The sequence below is a fragment of the Vipera ursinii genome (assembly GCF_947247035.1).
Source record: "Vipera ursinii genome assembly, chromosome: 1".
NCBI classification, from domain to species: Eukaryota; Metazoa; Chordata; class Lepidosauria; order Squamata; family Viperidae; genus Vipera; species Vipera ursinii.
Window position 1 is genome coordinate 355852830 of NC_139512.1, and position 23916 is coordinate 355876745.

At 46.6% G+C, this 23916-nt stretch overlaps 1 protein-coding gene across 1 annotated transcript in view; it reads right to left on the reverse strand.

The window, feature by feature from the left end:
• ULK2 (unc-51 like autophagy activating kinase 2) overlaps positions 1-23916 on the reverse strand; it is a 129566-nt gene that overhangs the window by 78121 nt on the left and 27529 nt on the right. Inside the window, exons 4-6 of the mRNA XM_083350341.1 lie at positions 10747-10779; positions 7361-7397; positions 3422-3595 (exon numbers count right to left, since the gene is read on the reverse strand). Of these exons, the coding sequence (XP_083206467.1) occupies positions 3422-3595; positions 7361-7397; positions 10747-10779 (244 nt within the window). The remainder of the gene's footprint in view (positions 1-3421; positions 3596-7360; positions 7398-10746; positions 10780-23916) is intronic.

A 23916-nucleotide genomic window follows, 5' to 3' on the forward strand; every position in this document is an offset into this window, starting at 1 on the left:
AGGTGTAATGTGGTCCCAAGCTTTCCTACCCTGGGACCCCATCTCCTAACACAGGGGTCCTTAAGCCCCAGTCCACGGCCCGGAGGCGAGCCGTGACTTGTTGGGAACCGGGCCGCACAAGCGGCAGGCGTGTGCGTGAAGCTACATTTGTGGAAGCGGTGCACACACGCGAAACTATCCTCTCTTCCTGCCAGTCCGCCAAGCAGGAAAGATTGGGGACCGCTGTCCGAACTGGTCAGGAAATGGTATATCCAGCTTCGTAGGGAAAGCATTTCTGGGCTTTGTGCTTCTGACCAATTCTTGATGCTGGGTTTTACTGATTCATATACATTATGTTAAAGAAATAGCTCTTATTTGTTAAGTTGGTAAAAGTTGAGCTTGCAGTTTTATCTTGTACTTGACTGGTGCTGAAAAAAAGCGGGAAGCGTACGTTTTTCTTCTTTACCCCTCTACCTATACCTTTCTTCCCCGTTTTCTTCCTTTTTTCCTATCCTCTTCATTTCCATCTTGATAAAATTCTTTTTAAAAAAAAAGGGGAAAAAAAAGGAAATGACATTTGGTCATTTGCTGGAAGTGGATTCCGTAATACCAGGGCTTCTACACTTAAAAGGCTCCTTCCAGCATCTCCCAAGCGGATGCACTGAGCTCCAGGAATCGCCAGAGATGGTTCTCAGCCAGCTGTGAATTATGGGTACGATTGATGGGAGCAGATCAAAGAAGGCGAACAAGAGTCTGCCTTGTTCACATCTGCCTGGAGGCGAAACATTCTTTCTGACCGTGGGGAAGCTTCACGCAACTGTGCAAGCGGCAAGCTGCAGTCAATCGCAGCTAACTGCTAGCGCAGTGAAGGCCAATCTTTGAGGCTGGGCGTGTCGCAAGTTCAGAAAACGCCTATTTTTGACTCTGCGAGCGGGTGACACCCTGCCCACTCCAGTCGAGAGGGGTTTATCCGAACCTCCTCTCCAGACTCTCTGGAAATCACACGAGAAAACCTTGCTCTGGTGGGGGTCTCCTGAGGCTCACAAAACTGTGCAAAAATGCTTGCGCAATTTTGGGATGCCTCAGAGGCTGTGTGAAAGCAAGGATCTCTGGTGCAAGGATCCAGAGACCTGGGGTTCTAGGACAAGTCCCCAAAGCCAACTTGCCGTGGGACAATTCAATGCTGTATTCATCATTTCGTTCAGTTACTTTTATTATTGGTGTCCACGTTTTCGTCAAAAGACCTCCGAGATCCCTTCCAACTCCACTATTATTGTTGTTGTTGTTGTTATAATAAAACTTTTATTCATAAAACATGAAACTCAAGTCAACTGAACACTCAAATTGACTGGCACTAATGGTTGACAGGGGTTGCTGCCAGCGCCCCAGGTATCAACCAGGTATATCCTTAAAATGTAAGATGTTCCGAGTAGCGCATTTTTTTTTTGTAGCTTTGCTGGAGTTATTGCAGGAAGCTGCAATTTCTTGATGTATTTTGCAAAGTTTTTGGACCTAGTTCCCAGTGCCCCGATGACAATGGATATATTATTATTGTAACTCTTGCATTTTGGGACTGAATTTATTTTATTATTATTGGCCACAGTTCCGTCGCAATTAATTTAAGTTTCATATTTGGTCAGTTGTCCCACGGCAAGTTGGCCGTGGCGAGTTAAGGTCATCTAGTAGTCCAAGCCCCTGCTCAGGCAGGAAACCCTAGACCATTTCAGGCAAATGGGGTATCCAGTCTCTTCTTAAAAACTTCCACTGTTGGAGCATTCACAGCTTCTGGAGGCAGGTTGTTCCACTGGTTAATTGTTCTCACTGTGGGGAAGTTTCTCCTTAGTTCTAGGTTGCTTCTCTCCTTGATGAGTTTCCATCCGTTGCTTCTTGTCCTGCTTTTGGGCGCTTTGGAGAATAGCTTGGCTCCCTCTTCTTTGGGGCAGCCCCTGAGATATTGAACGCTGCTATCCTGTCCCCCCTCATCCTTCTCTTCATTAAACTACACATACCCAATTCCGGCCTGGCATATCACCAAAAACAGGCACCACCGCACAAGTGCTTTGTATTTTGAGGAAACACCAAGCTACTAGGAAATCAAAAGTGCCATAGTATGCCGTGGAAACAAACAACCCCAACATGGCCCTGGGGAAATAAGAAGACGCCAATTTCCAGCCCTGCCAGCCCTTATGCTTGCTGGAGTCTTTTACTATCATGCGGTGACAGACTCCCATGAACTCTGGGGTGGGGGGGATGCTTGGGGGAAAGCGAAAGTAACTTCTGCATCTGTGTGGAACTTCTGCATTCCTTGGTGGAGCAGTGGGCTAAGGCCTCCTTAAGTAACACCAGCTGCCTGCCATTAGTGCAGGTTCGCGTCCCACCAGGCTCAAGGTTGACTCAGCCTTCCATCCTTCCCAGGTAGGTAAAACGAGGACCCAGATTGTTGGGGGCAATTAAGCTGACTTTGTAATAATGCCGCTTGGCGGGGGCCGAAAGCCCTAATAAGCAGGCATATACATAGAATGAAGGCTATTGCTAAGCACATTGGTTTGTGCTTAAATTGTAAGCCGCCCTGAGTCTTCGGAGAAGGGCGGGATATAAATGGGATTAAAATAAATAAAAATAAATAAATCTCCCTGAGACACCGCTTCAAGGTCACCAGGCTGGGAGAAGAAGGCAACTGCACACCAACCTAGCTTAAAGTGACTGTTTTGAAAACATCTTGCTTGAACCTGATTGGTCATTGGTGTGTGTGTGTGTGTGTGGTCAGCAATGGGGGGCAGTTAAGGGAGGGAAAAGTTGAACTTACCTGTTCGAACAAGCCGGCCTGGCCTGATGGGTGATGGGTTTGGGTTTTATTGTTTTTTTATGTATTTTAACTTATTGTTATAGTTTTTGGGCATCTTGTTTATAATCTTTTTTCACTTTTGTATTCTTGTTTTTTAACGTGTATTGCCCTGTTCACCGCCCTGAGTCCTTCGGGAGAAGGGCGGTATACAAATATAATAAAATAAATAAATAAATAAATAAACTTAGGGATTTTGGCGCGTGATGCTCAGTTCCGACTGCGCATTACTGCTATACACTTCACTTGTACTTAAAAAAAAAAGTAGATCTTTCTCAACCAATGGAGCCGAGGATCGTTGCTATTTAGCGCTGCAAGTGCTGGCAGCTCTGGCAAGCCCACCGTGGCTTTTCAAAGATTGTTGGGGGCAATAAGCTGACTTTGTAATAATGCCGCTTGGGGTGTGTGTGAAAGCCCTAATAAGCAGGCATATACATAGAATGAAGGCTACTGCTAAGCTTGTAAGCCGCCCTGAGTCTTCGGAGAAGGGCGGGATATAAATGCAATAAAAATAAAATAAAATAAATAAATAAATAAGTTCTGAAGCAGAGCTTCTCGTTCTACAGGGGGTCCCGTGCTAGGGGATTGGGGCGGACTTGCCTATCTTGACGCGGATGCCGCTGACGTTCGACTTCCTGCGACTGGCGTACGACAGCAGGATGTTCTGCGGCTTCAGGTCCCGGTGGATGATGCCTTTGCCGTGGAGGACCCGCATGGCAGCCGCGATCTGCTGCAGGAAGACCCGGATGGTGTCCTCGCTAAGGGTGCCTTTCGCTGGGAGGAGAGGAGAGGAGAGGAGAGTAGGGTGAAATTATTCCTTTAATGCCCTCCAAAAGGTCACAAATGCAGGTGGGGTAGGATTGGATCAGGCCCGCAAAATACCAGCATTTCAAAAAGAGGGCACTCCGGCTGGATCATCTCCCGATTCCCTTTTATAGAGAGAGCCCTGGACTTACGAACGCAACCAGAACCCAAAATTTATATTGCTAAACCAAGATGGTTGTTGAGTTTTGCCCCATTTCACGCCCTTTCCTGCCACCGTTGCTAAGTGAATCGCTGCAGTTGTTAAGTTAGCAACACGGTTGTTCAGTGAATCTGGCTTCCCCACCGGTTTTGCGTCTCAACCTCGAGTTGAGAAGATTTCTGTCCCGAGTACAGGTACTCCTCGACTTACGACACTTCATTTAGCGACCGTTCAAAATTACACCAGCCCTTCAGAAAGTGACTTAGGAGCCTTTTTTTTCCACCCTTACAACCATTGCAAGCAAATCCATGGTCACGTGATTGAAATTCAGACGCTTGGCAACCGGCTCATAATTATGACGGTCGCGGTGTCCTGGGGGGCTGGGAATCATGTGATCCCAAGAATTAACCCGTGGAACAACCTGCCTCCACAAGTTGTGAGTGCTCCAACACTGGAGGGTTTTTTTTGTTTTTTAAAATTCCATTTATATCCCGCCCTTCTCCGAAGACTCAGGGCGGCTTACAAGCTTAGAAGAGATTGGACAGACATTTGTCTGAGAGGGTATAGGGTCTCCTGCTTGAGCAGGGGGTTGGACTAGATGACCTCCAAGGTCTCTTCCAACTTTGTTGTTGTTGTTATTATTCCCTTTTGCGACCTTCTGACAAGCAAAGTCCATGGGAGTGACTGATTCACTTAACTAGCATTAACCTTGTGACCTCTCTGGCTTCCTCCTTCCGTTATATATTCAAGATGGACAGTTATTTAATATTTTATTGTTATGTACATGTAGGGGGTGTGTGCATACATATGTTGTATGTAGTATGTTTTAGGCGTGTGTCATGGATGTGTTTCCCTTTGAGAACGGGCAACTAAATTTCATTTTTGATGTCTGCCGTTGTGCCCACAGTAAAAAAAAATGACAATAAAGATCATCTTATCTAATAACTGCAGTGATTCACTTATAGCCACTGCGGCAAGAAAGGCTGTAAGGTGGGGCCAAACTCACTTAACGCCTGTCTCGCTTAGCAACAGAAATTTTGGGCACAACTGTTGCTGTGGGTCGGGGGTGTTAAAACTCGCAACGTCACGTGACGTCTCGCAACATAGCGTGACTCCCCCCCCCCACTATGACACATGGGGAGCTGGCAGTTTGACACCCCTGTTGTAAGTCAAGGCCTAGCTATAATAAACCAGCTTTGTTGAACCTTCACATGTTGACCTGACCTTTCTCGCCTGACAACGCCTTAAAACAGACAGTTTATCTGGGAACCAGAGATGTCTAGACTTAAAAGGAAGCACGTGGGCTGACCCAGTGGACTTTGACTTGTCTTTCGAATGACAGCAGGAAACAGCGGACAAAGAGCAACAGACTGTGTACAGCAGGGGTAGGCAACCTCGGCTCTTTTATGACTCATGGACTTCAACTCCCAGAATTCCTGAGCCAGCAGGGGGGAACTATGGCCCCTTCATGACTTATGGACTTCAACTCCCAGAATTCCTGAGCCAGCATGGGGGAACTATGGCCCCTTCATGACTCGTGGACTTCAACTCCCAGAATTCCTGAGCCAGCATGGGGGAACTATGGCCCCTTCATGACTCGTGGACTTCAACTCCCAGAATTCCTGAGCCAGCATGGGGGAACTATGGCCCCTTCATGACTTGTGGACTTCAACTCCCAGAATTCCTGAGCCAGCATGGCTCTGCTTGGAAACCTCTCCATTTCTCCTCAGCATGGCTGGCTCAGGAATTCTGGGAGTTGAAGTCCACGAGTCATAAAAGGGCCAAGTTGGAAGACCCCTGCTCCGGAGGGGGGAAAAATGACTTCTTTCCAGAACTATGATCCCTCCTGCTCCAGATAAGACAGGAAACGTCTAGAACCAGGTCTCTGGAAATCAAAACAAGGGCAACCCTCTCTCAGGTATTCCTCGGCTTACAACCATTTGTTTAGTGACCGTTTGAAGTTACAACGGCAGCGGAAAAGGTGACTTTTGACTGTTTTCCTCACAGCCGCTGCAGCATCCCTGAGGTCATGGGATCAAAACAGGGACGCTTGGCGACAGGCTCACATTGATGACGGTCGCATTGTCCCGGGATCAGGTGATCCCCTTCGGGCGAGCAAAGTTAATGGGGGAAGCCAGATTCACTTGAACAACCGCGTTACTAGCTTAACCATCGCAGTGATTCGCCTACCAACCGTGGCAAGAGAGGTCGTAAAACGGGGCAAAACTCAATATTTGCCTGGCTAAGCAACAGAGGTCGGTGCTAGGCTTGATTGTGGCCGTACGCTGAGGACTAGCTCTGTAAGACCGAGGATGGTGTTTTACTTCCCATTCCGGAAATGGTGATGGGGGTTCCTTTGACAAGATTTATTTAGAGAAAGCAGGGACTGCGCACAAATTTAACTTCGTGCCTTCTGGGGTTTGGGGATGAGGGATCCCTGCTACTCTCTGAACTTGGCTGTTTTCTCGCAGACGTTTCAAGACCCAGCTAGGGGACATCATCAGTGCTAGGAGGGGGGGCTGGGTCTCTGTTTAACCCCAATCAAGGGATTACTAACTCTGACAAAACACTAAACCACAGCCTAATCAAGGAATCACCAAAACACTCCCACCAACTTTGACAGGGCAATCCAATATAAACAGAAGGCATCTAGCACTGAGGATGTTCCCTAGTTGGGTCATGAAACGTCTGCAAGGAAACGTCTGAGCTCAGAGAGACCCCACAGTTCTCCTCCTCCTCCTTCCCTTCCTCCTCCTCCTCATAAACCCCTCCTTCCTTCTAGCACTGATGATGTTCCCTAGTTGGGTCATGAAATGTCTGCAAAGAAACGTCTGAGCTCAGAGAGCACCAAGGACCCTGCAGTCTTCCTCCTCCTCCTCCTCCTCCTCCTCCCTTTCCTTCTCCTCTTCACTCCCTCTTCTCCTCCTCTGCATAAACCCCTCCTTCCTTCTAGCACTGATGATGTTTCCTAGTTGGGCCATGAAACATCTGCAAGGAAACATCTGAGCTCAGAGAGACCCCGCATTCTCCTCCTCCTCCTTCCCTTCCTCCTCCTCCTCCTCCTCCTCTGCATAAACCCCTCCTTCCTTCTAGCGCTGATGATGTTCCCTAGTTGGGTCATGAAATGTCTGCAAGGAAACCACCCAGCTCAGAGGGCACCAAGGACCCCAGGGTTCATCCCTGAATTGCAAACATTTCTTTTCTCAGTAGTGCGAGAGCAGTATGCTACTAAATACATCAAGAGCAGAATACCCCTTGTTCCACCCTCTGCTGCTGCTGCTGATAATGATAATAATAATAATAATGTTGGGAGGGACCTTGGAGGTCAAAAAGGGAAAGGGACCACCAAAGAATAACAAGGTTGGAAGGGACCTTGGAGGTCTTCTAGTCCAACCCCCTTGGCTCAAGCAGGAAAGCCTACATCTTTCAGACAAAAATCTCTTTAAAAAAAAAAAGCCTGAGCACCCACAACGTCTGGAGACAAGTCGGTCCACTGATTAGTTGTTCTCACCATCAGGAAATTTCTCCCGACCCTTGAAAGGGCTGCATGTAAAGAGCAGGCAGCTGTTTGTTACCTTGCAAGTAATCTGCCAGGTCTCCACCATTGCAATACTGTGAAAGAGAAGGAAAAGAGCAGTTATCAGCAAGGACGATGGCTATAAGCTTAGCCTGTTTGCCCTTTAAAAAAAAGAAAAACCTCTGCACATCACATAAAATTCTAAATTTTATGTAGCGTTTTTATGTTTGAACTGCCCAGAGTCCCTCTGTCAGGGAGATGGGAGGTTCCAAAAGGTGACAAGTAAAATCAAAATAAAATATCCACCGGCTGGGTCAGAATTCAAGAACGCCCAAAGCACACAGACTGGTTTCCTTGCTCATCTAAAAAGCTCTTTTCTTTCGATTTCATTTTCAGATTGGAGTTTAGGGGGTCTTCTGCTCGTTACCGGCCCTGCACGCTTACATTTAACGTGCAATCTTAAAATATAAATCGTGGTTCTAATCCCAGACACGACCCAGCAAAAGGACGAGAGACTCTGGAAATTAGAAAAACAACAGGACGCTTGCGTGTCACGGGGTGACCGAAAAGCACACGCATGGCTGCTTCTCCAGGCTATGGGGCGGCAGCGTTACATCCTGTAGTCGATGAGTTTCACAAATCCAGGAAAAATAGAAGCTTTCGCCAATGGAAACATCACACCACTGCAGAGATAGTGTTGAGAGAATTATAAATATTTTGATGCTTTTGTTTGATGGAACTCGTCGAATACTGAATGTTTTAATAGTGGTGAGAAATCAGCAGCCTGGTTTTTAGTTAGCAGAGTCAGTTGGGAGAGAGAGAGAGAGATGGAGAGAGAAAGATGGAGAGAGAGAGGTGGAGAGAGAGAGAGATGGAGAAAGAGAGAGATGAGAGAGAGAGATGGAAAAAGATGGAGAGAGAGAGAGAGGAGAGACAGGAGAAAGATGGAGAGAGAGATGGAGAGAAAAAGAGATGAGAGAGATGGAGAGAGAGAGAGAGAGAGAGAGAGAGAGAGATGTAATTGAGCCACAGATAAAAACTGCATTTATCACTTTCTCCTTTCCAAAGACGAACGCTTTTGAAGCGTTCCTCTTTGGAAAGAAGAAAGAAAAAAAAAAGATAGAAAAGCAACAAGCAACCCAAAAGAAGGTGTAAGGCTTATTTTAGGCGTGGAGACTAGCTAGCTGGCTCAAGACCCCTTGAGGAGGATTTCTAAGCCTGAAATAATCACAGATGGTGGAAATAATCCTGGAAAAATATTCGGTACCCGCCCAGTCATTTTTCTCCTAACTTAGCTAAGGTCCGCACCCCAGAGCAAACCCAATGCCTTCCTTTTGCCCGGTGCATCCGAACGCATCCAGCCATCACCTGTATAGACACACACAATTTTTCCACGCACTGCACTGCAGTAGCTCAATTGGGCGAGACGGTGGACAAGCTTAAAACAGATCAATCTTCTCCAAGCGCTGAAATTTAACAAGGCTACCTACTCTGTGTGCAGAATTTTTCTTTAAAAAAGGAGCACCACGATTAACACCTAGTATTTCTTCCTCGGTTATTCAATCTCTGCAGTTTCACTTTCTCGGTTACTGCTAGTTGGGACCCCTACCCCTTATTTCCTTTTACACACACACACACACACACACACACACACACACACACACCATATACTACATACCCAGAGAGGACCAAGGACCCCACAGAAGAAATGTGAGCACACATACACATCCATCGATACAGAGGACAGACAGGCACACACACACACACACACACACACACACACACACACACACTTCTTTTGTGGGGTCCTTGGTGCATCTCTGGGTTGTCGTCTTGCAGACATTTCATTACCAGGCTAAAGAATATCATCAGTGCCAGGAGGGAGTGGGGGTTGCGCTGAATTTACGTACAAGTGGCTTGCCTGCGTTGGTGGTTCTTTGACGAGTCTGTGGTTTATCGGATTGTTCATCTTAAGTTGGTATTTCCTTAATGTTCCTCAATATGGTTTATCTGAGTTGGTAATTCCTAAACTGGAGCATTGTCTTAGGGACTGGCTGTTGGTCTACTAGGACCGGGGCGGCAGTGCATGTGTGCCCACAGAGAGGTCTCTGTGTGCCACCTGTGGCACGTGTGCCATAGGTTCGCCACCACGGGTATAGGGTTTCCTGAGTGAGCAGGGGGTTGGACTAGATGACCTCCAAGGTCCCTTTCTGGTATTCTATTCTACTAACACTAGACCACAGGTCTGCAACCCGCGGCTCCGGAGCGGCTCCCAGTCCTCTGCCATCTGCAGTCCCCCCCCCCAAAAAAGGGACTAAAAAAGTTCAACCAATCAATTCAAATATGCAGGGTAGGTGCATATCTCGCCTTGGCTGCACTCTTCAGTCAAACCCTGTTCTGCACATGCGCGCATGTACGCGCATGCGCACAGATTTTTTATCGCTCCCAGTTTTTCCTTTTGTGAGGGAACCGGTTCTGAGTGGCTCTTTCACTGTTTCAGGTTGCTGGCCCCTGGTCTAAGTAAACAATTGTAAGGTAAAGGTAAAGGTTCCCCCGCACATGCGTGCTAGTCGTTTCCGACTCTAGGGGCCGGTGCTCATCTCCGTTTCAAAGCCAAAGAGCCAGCGCTTGTCCGAGGACGTCTCCGTGGTCATGTGGCTGGCATGACTGGACGCCAAAGGCGCACGGAACGCTTTTCCCTTCCCACCGGAGTGGTCCCTATTTTTCTACTTGCATTTTTACGTGCTTTCGAACTGCTAGGTTGGCAGAAGCTGGGACGAGTAACAGGCGCTCACTCTGCTACGCGGCACTCGGGATTCGACCCGCCAAACTGCCGACCTTCTGATCAACAAGCTCAGCGTCCTAACCCACTGAGCCACGACACCCTAATCAAGGAACCAGCAACAACACTCCCGCCAACACTGACAGGACAAGCTGTCTGTATACAAACAGGCAAGCAAACCCACCCACCCCTACTCCCTTCTAGCACTGATGACGTTCCCTAGCTGGGTAACGAAACGTCTGCAAGAAAACAACCAAGTTCAGAGAGCACCAAGGAACCCACAGCTCAACCCTGAATATTCTCTTTTATTGGTAACACATTTCCTTGGCTGTCCTGCGTTTTGCAAGGCAACGTAGGGGTGAATAAAAAAAAGAGGACTTTTAAACAACTACTTCCATAAGTAGATAGACCCATCAAATGTTAACCCGTGTATATTATAGCATAAATCACATTAACGCTGTGCATTGGAATCCAAAACCTGTGGATCAAAAATATTTACATATCTAATTTTAGAACAGTTCAGGGAAAAAAAAACATAGTTGGTTTGGGGCAGGTTGGGGTTGGGTGGGGGGGGGGATAACGTCAGGATAGGAAGAGGAAAAATAACTCAAAGTCAGCCACACACACACACACAAAAAACCCCAAATCGTAAATATACACACCTCCATTACGAGAAAGACAGAGTTGGGCATTTCCTGAAAGAAAGAAAGAAAGAAAAAAAGAAATAACCATCTCGTTCAACAAGAATAATGGAAGCTTTCTTACAATAAATACTATAATTCCTTTTCACCCACCTGCCACTGATCTATATGGGGAGATATTTATGACACGACCACAAAAAGACAGAAATTTACTTCTGGGCTACTTGGGCTACTTATTTAATTCTTTTTTAATGTTTGTACATTGCATTTTATTGTATTTATTGCCCTGTACACCGCTCTGAGTCCTTCGGGAGAAGGGCGGTATAGAAATTAAATTATTATTATTATTATTATTATTATTATTATTATTATTATTATTATTATTATTATTAATTATTCTGAGGTATCAAATTCAATTTTGAAATTGGCACGCTGCTCAGCTTTCAAACAACGCTTTAAAAAGAGACGAGCGCAGGCAGACACGGAGGCGAAGTTTGCATGACAAACCATCCAGGAAACCATCATAACTGCACACAATATTACATCTGGCAGGACTGTGCTGATCAGTCAATCAGTCAATCAGAATAGGAGCTGGAAGGGACCTTGGAGGTCTTCTAGTCCACATTCAAAATTCTGAGGGTCGCGCCCCCCCCCCCCCCAACTGGTCCACAAGTTGTGGCGTTCAGCAGCATGGCCACATTTACAATTATTTGCAACATCCTGTGGTCTCATGATCCTGTTTTATAACAATTTTCCTTTCAGGTTTTTGGCCAAATTGCACCCGCAGCAAACAACTGCTTTGCGACTGCCGGGTTCACTTAATGACTGTCACCAAAAAGGCTGTAAAAATCACATCTGACTTCACAATTGTCCGCATTGACGGCTGGGATGGGCAAGGCTCCATTATGACTACTTGCAAACATATTTTTTTTTCTTCTTCTCTTGTTTAAAGGATGAGAGTCTGAACTCTGTTCGAAGAACCCTAACCGTAAGGAAGTCAGTTGAGCAAAACATTAAAAAGTGCATTTTCAGAGAACAGATCTGGCATTTCAGCCACCTGGAGATTCAATCAAGAGAAAAGCCAGCCCTGTTTCAGATATTTTTTGCAAAGGATTCCCCCTCCCAAAAGAAAAAGGAAAACAAAAGAAGTTTACTTAATGCAGAGGAATCTTCTTCGACAGCTAATTTTCAATTCATGATCCCGGAAGTTAGCTCTGGAAGCAAAACCTAGCCAACTTGATTGAACAAATCAACTGAGGGCTTCCTTTCTCCTCCCTATTCTCCAAGTGGCCACCTCTGGCTTAAGGAAATCTAGTCCTCAGGGATCTTCTACCTGCAATCCAATGGATTACAACAGCAGCCTTGCTTCCCACCCAGAGGAACAGAGCGGACTGCCCAGGCTATGATTAGAACCCCATCAGCGCTACAAACGGTAGACAATCTAGACACACAGCATGAAAAATAATACAGGTAAGTCCTTCACCTATGACCACAACTGAGTCCAAAATCTCCGGTTCCTAAGCGTGGTTTTAGCCCATTTTACAACTTTTCTTGCCCTGGCGGCCCGGTGGTTAGAATGCAGTACTGCAGGCTCCTTCTGCTGACTGCCCACAGCCAGCAGTTCGATCCTAACCGGCTCAAGGCTGACTCAGCCATCCGTCCTTCCGAGGTGGGTAAAATGAGGACCCAGATTGCTGGGGGGGGGGGGGGGGGGGAGATAGGCCGACTGTGTAAACTGCTCAGAGAGGGCTGTAAAAAGCACTATGGAGCGGTATATGTCTTACGTGCTATTGCTATCGCTTCCTTCCTTCCCTTCTTTCTCTCCCACCCTTTTCTCCTTCCTTCCTTCCTTCCTTCCTTCCTTCCTTCCTTCCTTCCTTCCTTCCTTCCTTCCTTCTCATGGTACCGCAATGGTTAGAATGCAGCATTGCAGGCTGACTCTGCCCACTGCCAGCAGTTCGATCCTGACCGGCTCGAAGTTGACTCAGCCTTCTGTCCTTCCGAGGTCGGTAAAAAGAAAACCCAGATTGTTGGGGGCAAATAGGCCGACTCTGTAAACTGCTTAGAGAGGGGCTGTGAAACACCATGAAGCGGTATGTAAGTCTAAGCGCTATAGCTGCAGTTGTTAAAGTGAATCACTGCCGTTGTTAAGCTGGTAATACGGTCGTACGGTGAAATCTGGATTCCCCTGTGAAGTTTGTTTGTCGGAAAGTCACAAAAGCCTCCAAACTTTGATCGTGTGACCACGAAGATAACTGTGACAGTCGTTAAGTGAGATAAACGGTCCTAAAGTCACTTTTTTCTCCCTCCTTGTAACTTGGCTTTTGGCTAGTCCAGGGGTAGGCAACCTCGGCTCTTTTATGAGTCATGGACTTCGACTCCTAGAATTCCTGAGTCAGCTATGCTAACTCAGGAATTCTGGGAGTCGAAGTCCATGGGTTATAAAAGAGCCGAGGTTGCCTACCCCTGGGGGCTAGTCTAAAAAAAAAAAAGAAACAGGGGTGACATGATAGCAGTATTCCAGTATTCGAGGGGCTGCCACAAGGAAGAGGGGGGTCAAATTATTCTCCAAAGCACCAGAGGGCAGGACGAGACACAATGGTGGGAAACTGACCAAAGAGAGAAGCAACCTGGAATTAAGGAGAAACTTCCTGACAGTGAGGACAATTAACCAGTGGAACTCCTTGCCACCAGAAATCATGGGCGCTCCATCCCTGGAGGTTTTTAAGAAGAGCCCAGAGAGCCACTTGTCTGAAATGGTGGCTGGCTCAGGAATCCTGGGAGTTGAAGTCCATGAGTGATAAAAGAGCCGAGGTTGCCTACCCCTGTTCTCCTGCTGGACTAGAAGACCTCCAAGGTCCCTCCCAGCTCTATTCTATTCTACTTCAAATGGTCACTAAATGAGTGACTGTAAGTCCAGGACTACCTGTATTAACTTTGGAGTAGGGATTCAAAACCCACTGGGGCCTTGAGAGGTCAGGTGGCTGTTATGAACGATCACCTGCCTCCCGGTTACACATTGATCAAGAGTAAACTGCCCTGGGAAAGCTGCTAGGAGAGTCTTTGGCTCTCTGACCGGCAACCGGGGCTCCCGGAATGACACAACTCTTAACCTGACTGGAACCCCACCTGGGGGTGGTTTGGCTGGAAAAACACAGCCTTTGGTCACTGAGTTACAGATCAGGAGCTCGCTTTGCAAACACAGCTGTCTGGCTTGGGTGTCCTCCTATATCCGATTCTGAATTTCATCGCCCTCGTTTTAGCCACTGTCTTATCCGCTGCAGGATGAAGGCTTCTTCTGCCTGCTGGCCCTGAGCTTCCTCTTTTGCCAATTGGGCCCTCGACAGAATAGAAAAGAACAGAATAAGAGAGTTGGAAGGGATCTGGGAGGTCTTCTAGTCCAACCCCCTGCTCAGGCAGAAATGGGCTGTAGTCTCTTCTTAACTTTTTGGAGGCAGGTTAATAATCATCATCATCATAATAAAGCTGGAAGGGACCTTGGAGGTCTTCTAGTCCAACCCCCTGCTCAGAAAGGAATGGGTTGCACAGTCTCTTCTTAACTTTTTGGAGGCAGAATAATAATAATAATAATAATAATAATAATAATAATAATAATAATAATAATAATAATAATAATAATAATAATAATAATAATAATAATAAAAAAGCTGGAAGGGACCTGGGAGGTCTTCTAGTCCAACCCCCTGCTCAGGAAGGAATGGGTTGCACAGTCTCTTCTTAACTTTTTGGAGGCAGGTTAATAATAATAATAATAATAATAATAATAATAATAATAATAATAATAATAATAATAATAATAATAATAATAAGCTGGAAGGGACCTGGGAGGTCTTCTAGTCCAACCCCCTGCTCAGGCAGGAATGGGTTGTACAGTCTCTTCTTAACTTTTGGAGGCAGGTTAATAACAACAACAACAACAACAACAACAACAAAGCTGGAAGAGACTTTGGAGGCCATCTAGTAGAGAGTTCCCCAACCTTTTGGGCACTAGGGACCAGTTACGTGGAGAGAGGTTTTTCCGCGGACCGGGGGAGGGAGGGAAATGGTTTTGTGTGCTGCCTGCATCCCATGGATGGGGCTTTGCTTGTTTGTGCAGACTGGTTGCCTATCGTCTGTCTGTCTGTCTGTCTGTCTGTCTGTCTGTCTGTCTGTCTGTCTGTCTGTCTATCTATCTATCTATCTATCTATCTATCTATCTATCTATCATCTATCTATCCATCATCTATTGATCTATCATCTATCAATCTATCATCGATCTCTTTCTGTCTGTTTAATTCACCTAACAACCGTGTTACTAATTTAGCAACTGCAGTGATTCACTTAACAACTGTGGCAAGCCAGGTCGTCAAACGGGGCAAAAACTCACTGGACTGTCTTGATTAGCAACAGGAATCTAGGGGCTCAGTTGTGGTCGTTAAGTCGAGGATTAACCGGTAGTCCAAAGAATCTCTAGAGGACACCCTATGACCTCTTCCACTTCTGGGTAAACACGTAGCTAAACGACAGAGCTGCCTGCCGGTTGGACCGTAGCTTTCTCCCAAAGTAAAGCCATTCTCCCCCAAGGAGAAACAGAAAGGAAGGGCCCAATAACCACGCATAATCTTAAATTATAAGGTCTAAAAGAAAACAGATTACGTAAGTGCTCTGAATAATACCAGCCACGGCAGAGCTCATAAGAGAGAACAGAAGCCCCGGAACTTTATTTGTAATGAGGCCTCTGGCTTTACTCTCCTTTATTAAAAAAAAAAAAAAAAACAGACAAGACTCAGCAGAGAAAAAGAAGAGTGCAGGCTGCAGCTGAGGCCAGCAAAATGCAAAGGCAGCTGACAAAAGAACAATACACCACGCACGGAGGGGGAAAGGGGGGAAGAGACAGGATCAGTGGTTAATTCCAGTGTGTGTGTGTGTGTGTGTGTGTGTGTTGGAAGGAACGTGGAGGAGGCCCACCCTGGGATGAGGCTCAAAAGGGTCTCCTCAATGGCAGGCCCAACCATCAGCTGCTCAGGACACAGGAAGGGGCCAGTGAGAGCATTTAGCCCACTCAATTCCCTTTCCTCGATAGCAGGGGTCTTCGAACTTGGCCCTTTGATGACTCGTGGACTTCAACTCCCAGAATTCCTCAGCCAGGCAACACTGGCTGAGGAATTCTGGGAGTCGAAGTCCACGAGTCATAAAAGGGCCAAGTTCGAAGACCCCTGCTCTATAGCCTGGCCGAGGCTGTAGTAGTGACCGACAGTTTTTATTATGTATTCATTTGTATCCTGTCTGTGTTGTTTTTTTAGAAACAACTCATATCCAACACACAATTCTCCTCCTATTTTCCCCACCACCATCCTACGAGGTGGGTTAGGCTGAGAGTGAGGGGCTGGCCGAAAGTCACCCGGCTGGCTTTCTCGCCTAAGGCGGGACTAGAACAAACCGTCTCCTGGTGATTGGCCCAAAGACACCCAGCCGACTTTCATGGCGCAGGCGGCACTAGAACTCACAGCCTCCTGGTTTCTAGCCCCCTGCCTTAACCACTAGACTAGATCCAAGCTGGCTTTCTCTGCCTCCTGAATTGCTTGAAAAGTCCAAAGAGTTGAAATCAAACTAAGAAAAAGAAAAAGATGGAGAAGAGAAATGAATCCTAGTGGACCATCCCTTAAATAGGAGCCAGCCGTGTGCTGCAGCTGCCAAAAGAGCCAACACAGTTCTAGGCTGCATTAACAGAGGGATAGAATCAAGATCACGTGAAGTATTAATACCACTTTACAATGCCTTGGTAAGGCCACACCTGGAATACTGCATCCAGTTTTGGTCACCACAACGTCAAAAAAGATGTTGAGACTCTAGAAAGAGTGCAGAGAAGAGCAACAAAGAGGATCAGGGGACCGGAGGCTAAAACATACAAGGAAGAGTTGCTGGAATTGGGAATGTGTAGTTTAACGAAGAGAAGGGCGAGGGGTGACATGATAGCAGTCTTCCAGTATATCAGGGGCTGCCCCAAAGAAGAGGGAGTCTTCTCCAAAGCACCTGAAGGCAGGACAAGAAGCAACGGATGGAAACTCATCAAGGAGAGAAGCAACCTAGAACTAAGGAGAAACTTCCTGACAGTGAGAACAATCAACCAGTGGAACTCCTTGCCTCCAGAAGCTGTGAATGCTCCAACACTGGAAGTTTTTTTAGAAGAAACTAGACAGCCATTTGTCTGAAATGGTAGAGGGTTACCTGCCTGAGCAGGGGGTTGGACTAGATGACCTCAAAGGTCCCTTCCAACATTGTTATTATTATAAAACTTTTATTCATAAAACATGAACCTCAGTCAACTGAACACTCAAACTGACTGGTACTAATGGTTGACACGGGTTGCTGCCAGCGTCCTAGGTCTCAACCAGATGTTCCGAGTAGAGCAGTTTTTTTGTATGTATTTAAGGGACGCAGTGGCTCAGTGGGTTAGGACGCTGAGCTTGTTGATCAGAAGGTTGGCAGTTTGGCGGGTTGAATCCCGAGTGCTGTGTAAGAGAGTGAGCGCCTGTTACTCATCCCAGCTTCTGCCAACCTAGCAGTTCGAAAGCACGTAAAAATGCAAGTAGGGAAATAGGGACCACTCCGGTGGGAAGGTAACAGCGTTCCGTGCGCCTTTGGCGTCTAGTCATGCCGGCCACATGACCACGGAGACGTCCTCGGACAAGCGCTGGCTCTTCGGCTTTGAAACGGAGATGAGCACCGGCCCCTAGAGTCGGAAACGACTAGCACGCATGTGCGGGGGAACCTTTACCTTTACATGCATGTATGTATGTATGTATGTATGTATGTATGTATGTATGTATGAATTATTATTATTATTATTATTATTATTATTATTATTATTATTATTATTATTAAAAATTCAAGCCTTAGACAGGCCTAAAGTTCAAAGCTAAAGAGGCCTACCAGGGAACTGTAGATCTCCACATCAAAAAATTGTACAGCAACACCAGTCCTCCCACGCAGATGTCCTCATGATGCCAGGCAGGCTACATTTATTGTTACTATGGGGGCAGCAGTGCAAACTTTGAAAGGGAGCCAATGGAATTAAAATAAAAATAAAAAATAACCCCACACACTCTGGAGGAGGAGGAGGATGCCTATAACCTGACCGGTAACGCAGTGGAGACTGTAACACGAAAGAGCCCCCGTTAGTCCAGGAAAGCTAAATAAAGCAGCTGCACAGCAAGAATGAAGCTTGCAGGTAGTCCTCGGCTTATAAGCATAATTGGGAGGAAAATTTCCACTGCTAAGCAAGGCAGAGGTTAAGTGAGCCGGGCCCGATTTCACCAGCTTCTTCGCCACGGTTCTTAAGTGAATCGCTGCCGTTGTAAATTGAATCAACCGGTTTCGCAAGCGAATCTAGCTTTCCCCCCATTGATTTTCCTCCTTGGAAGCCGGCTGGGAAAGGTTGCAAACGGCGATTGCCTGATCCCGGGATGCTGCAATCAGATCACATCAGAATAGAGCTGGAAGGGACCCCGGAGGTCTTCTAGTCCAACCCCCTGCTCAAGCAGGAGACCCTATACCCGTGGTGGCGAACCTATGGCATGCGTGCCACAGATGGCACGCAGAGCCCTCTCCGTGGGCACGCACGCCATCGCCCCAGTCTTAGGCCTTCAGCTGGGTTTTATAAAACTTTTTTGCTTTAGGCCTCCGCTGCCGTGTGCAAAAAAAGAGAGAAAAGGTTCAATCAATCAATTTCAACTTCTCACGGTAAAAAAAAAGATCTCGCAAAGTTGGCATTGATTGATTAAACTTTTTAGTCCCACCCAGTCTGCCGTTATCACCGTGGCCACGCCCAGTCAATGGGCCACACCCACCCAGCACCTGACGATACATAAGTGGGTTTTGGGTTGCAGTTTGGGCACTCGGGTCTCTAAACGGTTCGCCATCACTGCCCTATACTGTGTATCAGACAGATGGGATGTCCAATCTCTTCTTAAAACCCTCCAGTGTTGGAGCATTCGCAGCTTCTGGAGGCAAGGAGTTCCACTGGTTAATTGTTCTCACTGTCAGGAAATTCCTCCTTAGTTCCAGGTTGCTTCTCTCCTTGATGAGTTTCCATCCGTTGCTTCTTCTCCTGCCTTCAGGGGCTTTGGAGAATAGCTTGACTCCCTCTTCTTTGGGGCAGCCCCTGAGATACTGGAAGGCTGCTATCACGTCCCCCCTAGTTCCTTCTTTTCTCTAGACTGGCCATACCCAATTCCTGCAACCGTTCCTCGTATGTTTTAGTCTCCGTGCCTTTAATCATCCTAGTTGCTCTTCTTTGCACTTTATCCAAAGTCTCAACGTCTGTTTGGTAATGTGGTGAGCAAAACTGGATGTCCGAGGGCTGGCTTTTGATTTATTTCGGCTGAAAGCCCGGGTTCCTTTCATGTTAGCGACTTTACAGTTTTCAAAAAGAGGAACTTGTCTTATTACTGATCCAATCTGCACCGAGAGTTTGTTTCAGAGGCGTTTCTCCCCCCCCCGTCGCCCCCCCCCAGCAGCAGAACGGAGTAAAAAAACCACAGCGAATATTTATGTAACACGGTTCTTAAAATATTTTCGAATCCAAAGCCTTGAGAACCGGGAACATTAAAAAACATGTTGTTCTTTAAGCAGTGGCATCTCTCACACTTTGCTTTGCCAAGGGATTTTTTTAAAAAAAAATAAATAAAAAAAAATAAAAAAGAACTACTGGGTGTATTTTTTGGCCCAAGCTAAGTGCTTACCCACAGATGGATTCACAACAACCAAAAACTGCCTCAGTTCAGTTGTGGATGCTTCAATAAATATGCAGAGATGATTGGCGTATGGAGAGAGTTCGTTACCGCTTGTTAGGAGAGCATATCTTATTTATTCATTCGATTTTACATCCCACCTTTATTACTTTATAGGTTAACTCCAACTGGTGAGCACATATAATGCTTCTCCCAATTTTCTGCAGACAACAACCCTGTGAGGTGGGTTGGGCTGAGAGAATGTGATGGGCCCAAAGTCACCCAGCTGGCTTTTACAGCTAGGGTGGGACTAGAAATCACAACTAATTGGTGATTGGCCCAAAGTCATCCAGCCAGCTTTTACACTTAATGCAGAACTAGAACTCACAGACTCCTAATGATTGGCCCAAAGTCATCCAGCCAGCTTTTACACTTAATGCAGAACTAGAACTCACAGTCTCCTAATGATTGGCCCAAAGTCATCCAGCCAGCTTTTACACTTAATGCAGAACTAGAACTCACAGTCTCCTAATGATTGGCCCAAAGTCATCCAGCCAGCTTTTACACTTAATGCAGAACTAGAACTCACAGTCTCCTAATGATTGGCCCAAAGTCATCCAGCCAGCTTTTACACTTAATGCAGAACTAGAACTCACAGACTCCTAATGATTGGCCCAAAGTCATCCAGCCAGCTTTTACACTTAATGCAGAACTAGAACTCACAGACTCCTAATGATTGGCCCAGTCATCCAGCCAGCTTTTACACTTAATGCAGAACTAGAACTCACAGTCTCCTAATGATTGGCCCAAAGTCATCCAGCCAGCTTTTACACTTAATGCAGAACTAGAACTCACAGACTCCTAATGATTGGCCCAGTCATCCAGCCAGCTTTTACACTTAATGCAGAACTAGAACTCACAGACTCCTAATGATTGGCCCAGTCATCCAGCCAGCTTTTACACTTAATGCAGAACTAGAAATCACAGACTCCTAATGATTGGCCCAAAGTCATCCAGCCAACTTTTATACTTAATGTAGAACTAGAACTCACAATCTCCTAGTGATTGGCCCAAAGTCACCCAGCCAGCTTTTACACTTAATGAAGAACTAGAACTCACAACCTCCTAGTAATTGGCCAAAAGTCACCCAGCCAGCTTTTACACTTAATGCAGAACTAGAACTCACAGTCTCCTAATGATTGGCCCAAAGTCATCCAGCCAACTTTTACACTTAATGCGGAAGTAGAACTCAGTCTCCTAATGATTGGCCCAAAGTCATCTAGCCAACATTTATGCTTAATGCAGAACTAGAGCTCACAATCTCCTAGTGACTGGCCCAGAGTCATCCAGCCAACGTTTACGCTTAATGAAGAACTAGAACTCACAGTCTCCTAGTGATTGGTCCAAAGTCACCCAGTCAGCTTTTACACCTAAGGCAAACTAGAACTCACCATCTCCTGGTAACTGTCCCAAAATCAACTAGCTAGCTTTTATATCTAAGTCAGGACTAGAACTCTCCATCTCCTGGTTTCTAGCCTGGTGCCGTAATCACTAGACCAGGGGAAGGCAACCTCGGCTCTTTTATGACTCATGGACTTCAACTCCCAGAATTCCTCAGCCAGCATGCCTGGCTGAGAAATTCTGGGAGTTGAAGTCCATGAGTCATAAAAGGGCCGAGTTTGAAGACCCATGCACTAGAGGCTAGACCAAACTTGCTATGCTTATCTTGCACTGGTATGGCACTAACTGGTTCACCAATTCGAAATCACAGAGGGCAACTTTTCTTGCTTCCTGTTATTGTGGGACAAACAGACCCACGGCTGCTACCAAAACCAGAATCTATAATAACATCACCGTCCTATTTTGAACGTTTCAGGTTATCAAGAAGTGCTGTGTGCTTTTTATTTATTTTTGCTGACGTTCCTTCCTTTATTAAAGCATAACTGCAGCTCAATTACAGCTTTCCCAGGATAAAAGCCCAAAAAAAGGGGGGAGAGGAGGGGGAAAGAGAATGCTTACTGTTCCAAATCAAAGCCTTGCAAGATGTCCTTTTTTTTTTTCAAAATGAGTTCACTTTCACAATTCATTTGGTCCATCCGAGGACAAAATAACCCACCATTGGTCAAGCTGTCCAATGAGGGTTGTGTTAATTATTCTAGCAAAGACAACGGAACGCTTTGGGCGCAGCTGTAAAGCCCTGTTGTTGCGGTACGGTGTGTAAGTCTAAGGCAGGGATCCCCCCACAACCTGTGGGTCACGGCCCACTACCGGGCCGTGGCCCGCTGGCCACAAAACAGGTGTGCACGCACTCACCCCCACACGTGCTAGCGCTGCTGCCGCTGCCCAGACAGTATGCCGCACGGGGGACATGGGGTGCCGTGCGGCAAAAACAGGGCGGTGCCCGCAAGTGTCACGTGGGCACCAGCCATGCCGTTTGCGCCGCACGTGCTCGCGGCCCTGTTTGCGTGTGCATGTAAAAGGCTTTCCCCTCCAGTCCGGCAAGTGAGAAGGACTGGCGACCTCTGGTCTAAAGGGCTATTGCTATCAACTGAGCTGAATATAAATGGCGGTCAGCAAGAATGAAGCAGCCAATGGCTGAAATTCTGGCTCTGTGCACATAGCTCAGGGGTAGGCAACCTTGGCTCTTTTACGACTTGTGGACTTCAACTCCCAGAATTCCTTGAGCCGGCATGGCTCAGCTTGGAAACCTCTCCCTTTCCCCTCAGCATGGCTGGCTCAGGAATTCTGGGAGTTGAAGTCCACCAGTCATAAAGTGGTCTAGGCCTAGACCAGGGAGAGGCAACCTTGGCTCTTTTACGACTGGTGGACTTCAACTCCCAGAATTCCTGAGCCAGCACAGGTCAGCATGGCAACCTCTCCCTTTCCCCTCAGCATGGCTGGCTCAGGAATTCTGGGAGTTGAAGTCCACGAGTCATAAAGTGGCCTAGGCTTAGATTAGGGGTAGGCAAGCTTGGCTCTTTTATGACTGGTGGACTTCAACTCCCAGAATTCCTGAGCCAGCGTGGCTCAGTATGGAAACCTCTCCCTTTCCCCTCAGCATGGCTGGCTCAGGAATTCTGGGAGTTGAAGTCCACCAGTCATAAAAGAGCCAAGGTTGCCTACCCCTGATATAGCTCAAAGAAGATGGGACTGAAGAGGTCTTTGGCGGGGTGTGTGGGGGGGGGCGGGAGGTGTTACTTGCCCACAAAGGATATAAGTAGGAGTCCTGGGACATGCCCTACCTTTTAGAAATGTGTTCAGAGGGATTTGCCGTCCTAGTGTGTGACCTGGAACCTGGTTGTGTAATAATAATAATAATAATAATAATAATAATAATAATAATAATAATAATAATAATAATAATAATAATAATAATAATAATAATAATAATAATAATTTTATTTATATACCGCCCTTCTCCCGAAGGACTCAGGCCGGTGAACAGGGCAAACATAAAAATACAAAGATACAAAAGTTAAAAAAGAATTAAACACAATGCCCAAGCTAAAAACAATAAATAGATATAATGACAGTAAAATCCCAACCCATCCCCCATCAGGCCAGGCCGGCTTGTTTGAATAAGTGAGTCTTCAGATCGTGTAGCCAGTTCATCCACCGACGTTGGCTAAGCAGCAGAGACTAACACAGATGGGGCAGCCCCAGTGTCTCTTGTACAGCTAGTCGTCACCTTACGAGCGTAATCAACGTTTATGTTGCTAAGCGAGACATTTGCGTTGCCCCATTTTACGACCTTCCTTGCCGCAGGGGTGGAGTGAGCCGCTGCAGTTGTTCCGTTAGTAACGCGGTTGTTAAGTGAATCTGGCCTCCCCATTGGCTTTGCTTGTCAGAAGGTGGCAGAGAGTTTCTAAATCTGAATTTTGATCGCGTGACCCTGGGTGTGGTCGCAAGCCACTTATTTCAGGGCTGTTGTAACTTTGAACGGTCACCAAAGGAAACGGTTGTAATCTGAGGACCACTTGTGTTTGGAAAGCTACGTAGGTACCCGAAATCACCCCATTTAAGACAAACGAAGGTAATCCTCAACTTACAACCATTTGGGGACCAATCGAAGTTGGAACGGCCCTGGAAAAAAGGGACATGCACCTAGTCCTCACACTTACGACTACTGCAGCACCCCTATGATCACCATGATCAAAATGTGGCTGCTTGGCAACCAGCGTGTAATGACAGCGTTTGCAGCATCCCAGGGTCACGTGATCGCCATTTGCGACCTTCCCAGATGGCTTCCGACAAGCAAAGTCAACGGGGGGGGGGGGGGGGGGAAGCTAGATTCCCTTAACAGCTGTGTGATTCACTTAACAACTGCAGTGATTCACTTAACAACAGCGGCACACACACAAAAAGTTAGGAAAATCATGCCTGTAACAACCGCTTTGCTTAGCGATGGAAATTCTGGTCTTAAATGGGCATCGAGGCGAAGACGACTCATAGTTCATAG